Source organism: Myotis daubentonii, chromosome 10 (genome assembly GCF_963259705.1).
Source record: "Myotis daubentonii chromosome 10, mMyoDau2.1, whole genome shotgun sequence".
In the NCBI taxonomy this organism is placed as follows: Eukaryota; Metazoa; Chordata; class Mammalia; order Chiroptera; family Vespertilionidae; genus Myotis; species Myotis daubentonii.
Genome location: NC_081849.1, coordinates 2005112 through 2011819, shown reverse-complemented (window position 1 = coordinate 2011819; position 6708 = coordinate 2005112). Strand labels below are relative to the sequence as shown.

The window sequence follows — 6708 nt, the reverse complement described above, 5'->3', positions numbered from 1 at the left end:
GCGCATCTAGAGCCCACTGAGGCCCAGTGGGAAGGTGCGGGGACTGCAGTCGGGGAAGATGATTGGGGGAGTGGGTAGGGGGTAGGGGTGTTTCAGGGGCCAGAATTCCCTTCAAGGCAGCTGGATCTCTCCTGTCTGTGGAAATGCATGGGAAAATGGGGCATGAGCGAAAACCTGTTTCTTTAACCTGCTCCAGAACCACCTCCAGAGCTCCAGCACACTCCAGAGCCAGAGGAAGGGCCTGCTCCTGGGGTAGAGCCTGGTCCAGCTGTGGGCGTGCTGGAGGCATCTGGGCCACCAGCCCTGATCGGAGTCCCGCCCACAGAGCCAGCTCCACCCCCAACAACTGCCTACCGCAGGGCTGGGACTCCTAAGCATTTTCTAAGGGAGGAGCAGGTTAACATCCTGACCTTCCCTCCAAGACTGGTGGCCGAGCAACTGACAGCAATGGATGTGGTGAGTGTGGGGCTCTCAGGGTGGGTGGGACAGGCTTTCCCTCTGCCCTTGGCCGCCCCGACCTGCCTGGCCCTGATCCCAACTCCTGTGATCTTGATGCAAATCTCAGCTCCAACACTTTACCACCCATGGGTCCTGGGCAACTTTCTCAACCCCCAGCCTTTGCTGTCCACCTGTGGACAGTGGAGGTGGGCACCCCAGGCCCTGCTGCCCAGAGTGGCTGTGCAGATTCAATGAGGGAGAAGAGACAGAATCCTGGATGGGGCCTGGCCTCTTTTGTGGGGAGGGGCGCTCACTGCGTGCAGCCAGATCCATGGGTTGCTCATCCATGTGCCCATGAGGCTCAGCGGCCTCAGCACTTATTTGTCCCCTGATGTGTGTTTAACTACAAGGCAGACAAACAGCTGTGGTGGTAGCTACCACAGGGGAATGTGCACTGAATGGAGATTCAGACCAGAGGGGTGTCAGGTGCTGGAAGATGCCCCCTTGGGGTGAGCAGCCTTGAGCCACTTCCTGGAGCTTGGAATTAGTGAGGATGGGCTGGAGGCAGATGCCCCTGTCCCTTCCCCAGCAGTGTTGGGTCCTGGGTCATCCAGTGCTGGGTGCCCTCGGTGGACAGAGAGGGACTCCCATGGACTCCAAGGCTCAGGCACATCCTCAGCTTCCTGAGCTTCAGTCTTGTCCCGTGACCCCTTCAGGAGACTGGGGACCCTGAGCCGGGGTGGAGCCAGGCTGGAGACACTGCCCTTTCTCTCCCAGGAGCTGTTCAAGAAGGTGCTGCCCCACCAGTGCCTGGGCTCCGTCTGGTCCCAGAGGAGGAAGCCTGGCAAGGAGCACGTGGCCTCCACTGTCAGTGCCACCATCAGACAATTCAACCACGTGGCCACCTGTGTGATCACCACCTGCCTTGGGGACCCAAGCATGATGGCCCAGGACAGGGCCAAAGTGGTGGAGCACTGGATTAAGGTGGCCAAGGTCTGTTGGGGCAGGCCCAGTAGCCTCCCTATGCGGAGCCTGGAAAAATGCCTCTGCTGCCTGGTCAGCTCTCAGGACTGAGGCCAGAGGTCTGAGCCTAGCACAGCCTCCATGTCCTCTCTACCAGGGATTCGTGCACCTTGATGCCCAGGTGCCTGTGTTGGGAGGCTCACTTGGTACCTGGCTCCTTCCTTGGGTTGAGCTGGGACCCTCCTGGCTGTGAGAGTTGGTCTTTGGCTGCTATACGTGCCCACCCTGAGCATTGGTCCCACCAGGGGGGGTTCATTCGAGGGGGATCGAAGCACCAGCTGCAGCTCCCACCTCACAGCCCATGTCTCCCCTTCCCCAGGAGTGCAGAAGCCTAAGGAACTTCTCCTCCCTGCACGCCATCCTCGCTGCTCTGCAGAGCGTGGCTGTCCATCGTTTGAAGAAAACATGGGGGAAGGTTTCCAGGTGCGGAGGCCTCTCCCATCAGAGGAGGCATGGGGAGGTGTCACCCAAATGTCTCCCAGTGTCCCCTCCCCTCCTGGGAGGCAGCCCACCATGGGGACAGGGACTGGGCTGGTGGGCGGGGTGACTGAGGCTCCCTGGGACTCAGTCCCCTGGCTCCGCTTCAGGAGTCAGTTTGCTCCAATGTCAGAGACGGCACTGAGCCAAATGGGAGATTTTCAAGTGTTTTCAGCACCTGAACCGTGTGCCCAGTTCAAACCCAAACTGGTCAAAACAGAGCTGCTCCATAGATATGGAGAGGGGTCCAACGTGACCCATATGAGAGCCCTGCCCCAGTCCCAGGGAGACCTTCCTGCTCAGAGGAACCCTGAGGCAGTTTGAAACATGACATTGTCAATAAGAATTGGCCCTGAACCCGTCTCCCCCATCTTTCCTAAACATGTCTTTCCTCTTTCCCTCCACTCAGGAAGCGGGCACTGACTATGAAACAACTCTGCATGAAGGACAACATCCTGAGCAGGGAACAGTTCATCAAGGTAGAGGGAGCCTGGAGGTCTGCAGAGGGGAAGGCGTGAGGGAAGGGGGGACTGCCCAGTATGGGGATGTGGTTGTTTGTCACTTGAAGAGTCTGTGAAAATGTTCACCCTCTCGGTCCCAGTTACCAGGAAGAGGGATCTGTTTGGTTTATGGGCAGGTGGTGGGGGGCACTTTCAAGGGCCAGAGGCCCCGTTCATGGCACACAGGGTGGTGGCCATGCTGTTCCAGGACTGGGTGCAGAGCTGGCACATTGAGCGGGTCTCTGGCTTCCATGCTGCCCCCTCCCAATTGCACTTAGCTTCTTCCAGGCTGTGTGGTGAATGGGAGGTTGGGGAAGGTTTCTTCCCCAAACCAGCCCATTCTGTCCTCAGGATGCCAGGGCTCTGCTCCCACTTCTGTCTTCTCCACCCCTGCAAGGGGAGCGCCCTTCCTGCCCAGGATGGGCCCCGCAGGGGATTCCCATGGAAAGGGGAACAAAAGGGCTGCTTGGCCTCGGGTCCTACTGTCTGGGCCAGAGACAGAGGGGTCTGCTCTCTGAGACTTCCCACTGCGCCCCTGGAGCACTCCCTGCCAATCAGTCTCCTTGTGATTGACGCGGGGGGGAGGGTGACCACCCATGCTACAGGCCTCACAGGGTGGTCATGAGTTCAGGACAGAACACGACAGTGCAGAGCTCCCTGGCCTGTGCCACCGGGAGGGCTGAGGGTGAGAACATTGATGACAGGAATGACACTGAGTCCTCAGGAGAACCTGTGAGCTCGGTGGAGGTCTCCCACTTTCCAAAGGAGGGAACGGGTCAAGGAGGCCAGGCCCAAGCCTAAGGTCACACACACCGAGTGAGCGTTGTAGCTGGGAGTCGTCCAGAAGCAGAGCATGCTGCAGTCCGGGTGGTACTGGTACCAGCTGACTTGGGTCAGAGGGCCAGGGTGTGAGGTCAGGGCTGGTGGGGAAATGGGGTGAGGTGAGCATGACCTCAATGACCCTCTCCTCCACCCTGGTGGAACCAGCCTTCCAGGTATGCCACTCTGATGTCCCATGTCCCTGGATCCAAGCTCAGGCTGCCCAAGAAGGTGAGTGAGCCTGTCTGCAGGTGCTTAGGGTCATAGGAGGGCGTTCTATCCTCTCAGCTGGAGGCTTCCAAGTCAAGAAAGGGAGGCCTTCCTCCTCCAGCCCCACCTCCTGTGCCCACAGAACCTGAAGCCCTCCCTTAGAAATGACCAGGAGGAGGGCCTGGGGCAGGTACCTGCAGGCTGGACATGGGGGTGGGTCTGGCCCAGGACCGCTGACCCAGTGATTTGCCCAGAGGTGGTCCAGGGAGCTGACCAAGAGGAGTTCCTGGAGCGTGAGGGAAGGGACAATTGAGTGGAGGCCCGAAGGGACCTGGGCTGCTCCACATGGGAAGCCTGGGTGGCCAGGTGGCTGAGGGTGGGAGGCTTTCAGTAGAGAGCCCGTGGGGCACCAGGGAGCAGGGGCTCATCCCACCCTCACCCTGTTTGTCCAGTGTGTTCCCTTCCTGGGAGAATACCTTAAAGATCTGAAGGTGATGGACAGCATCATGGAGGATGATCAGGAGGTGGGTGACCTGGGGCCTGACTGGGGTGACCAGGATTGACGTTGGGGACAGAGAGCCCCCATCCTGAGCTGTGAGTTCTCAGCACTGCCTTCCCTTGGAGCTGGAGCAATAGGCCCATCATAGTCATCCTTGTCCCCGCTCCTTTGGAGCCCAGAGCCTGGCCTTGATCCCAGTCCTGCCTTTTCCTGCTTCCCATTCCCTCCTGGGACCTGGTGGTAGTGCACCATGAGAAGGTTGGGCATAGGGGGCCAGTCCTAGCAAGGGGGTTCTTTCTCATGGACCTTGGATATCTGCCTTTTAGAAGAGTCAGATCAATTAGCAAAAAAGGAAAAGGTTAGCAGCTGTGGCACAGCCTGCGGGGCTGGGCAGGGAGTGAGAATCATAGACGCCCTGGCCAGCACACTCCTGGGCTCCATGCCCTGCATCTTCCATTTATTGGGAGAGTTTGATAACAGAAGTGGGAGACCCCTGTAGTTGGTGTTTGTGGGGAAGGGGCGTGGAATCAAGGATAAGATCTTGGAGGAAGAGCTGTTAGTGCCCACCTCCGAGCACAGGAAGCGCCTGGATGGAATTAGGGAGGAGGAGGGTGCCCCTGTGTGCAAAGACCCAGGACCAAGCTCCCGCTCCACCCTTCACCCCCTTTTGGGCCATGTCTGCATCCTCTCCTTCCCTCTTGCCTCAGGTGCAGAGAGTTTTGGAGGAGATAGTGCTGCTACAGGAGGCTGCACACAAATACCAAATAGAGCCTGAGGGGCCATTCCAGGCCTGGTTCTGGGCCCTGAAACGGCTCAGTGAAAATGAGAGGTGAGGCCGGGCCGGAGTTGGGCAAGGGCCGGGCTAGACTCTTTCTGCTGGTCGGTCCAGAGAACCTGTGTCCATGGTTCCCTGATTCGCCTCCCCCCAGTCCTTGCTGTGTAGCAATTCCTGGGGCTCCTGACACTGGGAGGGACACCTGAGGTTGGGAGCTCACAGGTGCCACTCTCTCCTGCAGTTACATCTGGTCCTGCCAGCTGGAGCCACAGTCCTAGGTGGCCAGGGGAATACTCACCCACGGAGGCCAACGATACACTGCAGATCGGAAAATTTTTCTCATCATAATATTTATATTTAGATTAAGAATATGTATACAAATATTTATATTTATCTTTGCACCTTCCCTAATAATACATGTAAATATACCCTTACACATAGTTCTAAGTAATTTTGGTAGTTTATTTTTGTAAGTTTTAAGAATATTAAAGTTATTTCTTTTTTTTTTTTTAAGATTCTTGCATAGTTTGGGAGATGAGAAAAGAACTAGTTTATTGATCTCAAGGGTAACCGTTAAAAGAATAGTAAATTAATATAAAAAGCTAACATATGAAGAAGAATGATGAAAAGACCCCCAAAGTATTTGGAAATTAAACAATCCATTTCTGAAACAATTCATAGAACAAGAAAATATCAAAACAAATAATTTAAGAGACACTACAAACTAAATGATAATAAAAATTTAGAACAAGTAGAGGCTATAAGTGCTCAGAGAAAAATTTACTATCTTAAATGCATACATTTACATATACATATATCTCATATTTTTTATTTCATTGAAATAATATGGTACATATTGCAATGTAACAAATTTTGTCTTTCAACAACTCAAAAAATTTAAAAAGTTAAAAAGAAAAATGTTATGCAGGCACTGGAGTAGAAGCAAGTGAAAACTAAAGAATCAGACAATTTTTCTTTTTCACAAACGTGAAAAGCCACTTCCCCATGATTTTGCCTCTTGCTTATAAATGCCCATTTACGACCTCTGTGGACATTCTTATATGCTAACAACCTACTACAAATGCAGTTCCATCAATGCCAAACTCACGAAAAAAATATGAATATACAGCAATAACCAATGTAAACTGAAAACAGTGTTAAAATACATAAGTAATAATGTAAATTATTAACTAAAAATGAAAATATAGAACATCAAAGAACTGATTTACTAATTTACAATGATTCAAAACAGGAAAATGATGGAAATAATTTAGTAGTACTCACCTATCAAAGTCTGACAGCTTATTCGGGTTACACCACTATTTACAGGGAAGTCATTTGCATATACCTGTCCACTCTCATAGGTTATGTTAAGAACAACCTTAAAATAAAGCATCATATACATATGGTTTATAAATGACAACTCTTCATATAAAAATATTAAAGTTATTTCTGAAAAATAATATCTTCTAGTATCTTTTCTCGTGCTTTGTCTTAAATTGTGTAATTTGTCTGTAGTTGATAAACTTAAAATGATTTTGTTTTCAACTTTATGAATCAGTCTTTGATGATCATTGTTGGATAAATGCCTCTGAACTTTTACTCATTTTGAATCAATTCAGGCAAATAAAACTGGTTTCAAAAAATACACATTTTAAATGTTTTGTATGTATGCATTTTGAATTATTTGATCAAATTCCCTTGGAAGTTTGATTGTGATCTCATCAGATTTGTAGACTGGGCTAAGGGGAATTCATTCCCTGGCTCCTTTATCAGGTGTGTATTGATTGCCTCCTATGGATCAGGCACTAGGAGCACGTGCTCAACCCAAAGAGCTTGTCATGATGGCATGTTTGCATGAAGGAGACAGAACCAGCCAGCACATGCATACCGCGAAGTTAGGAAGTGGAGAAACGGGAGCACTTGTGCACTGTTGATAGAATTGTACGTCGATACAGCCACTATGG

General features: G+C 51.9%; 1 protein-coding gene across 1 annotated transcript; it reads left to right on the top strand.

Annotated features, from left to right (window-relative positions):
* The first annotated feature begins 327 nt into the window (after window positions 1-327).
* LOC132242574 (ral guanine nucleotide dissociation stimulator-like) lies at window positions 328-5055 on the top strand. Its single transcript, XM_059711336.1, has 8 exons — window positions 328-456; window positions 1216-1431; window positions 1781-1884; window positions 2348-2417; window positions 3426-3488; window positions 3920-3991; window positions 4674-4795; window positions 4983-5055. The coding sequence occupies exons 1-8, from the start codon at window positions 448-450 to the stop codon at window positions 5017-5019; spliced, it is 693 nt and encodes a 230-aa protein (XP_059567319.1). The 5' UTR covers window positions 328-447; the 3' UTR covers window positions 5020-5055.
* The last annotated feature ends 1653 nt before the right edge of the window (window positions 5056-6708 follow it).

Coding starts and splice junctions, on each gene's coding strand:
- LOC132242574 (XM_059711336.1), top strand. Junction 2,418..3,425: donor GCAGGGAACAGTTCATCAAG/GTAGAGGGAGCC, acceptor TGGTGGAACCAG/CCTTCCAGGTATGCCACTCT. Junction 3,992..4,673: donor TCATGGAGGATGATCAGGAG/GTGGGTGACCTG, acceptor CTCTTGCCTCAG/GTGCAGAGAGTTTTGGAGGA.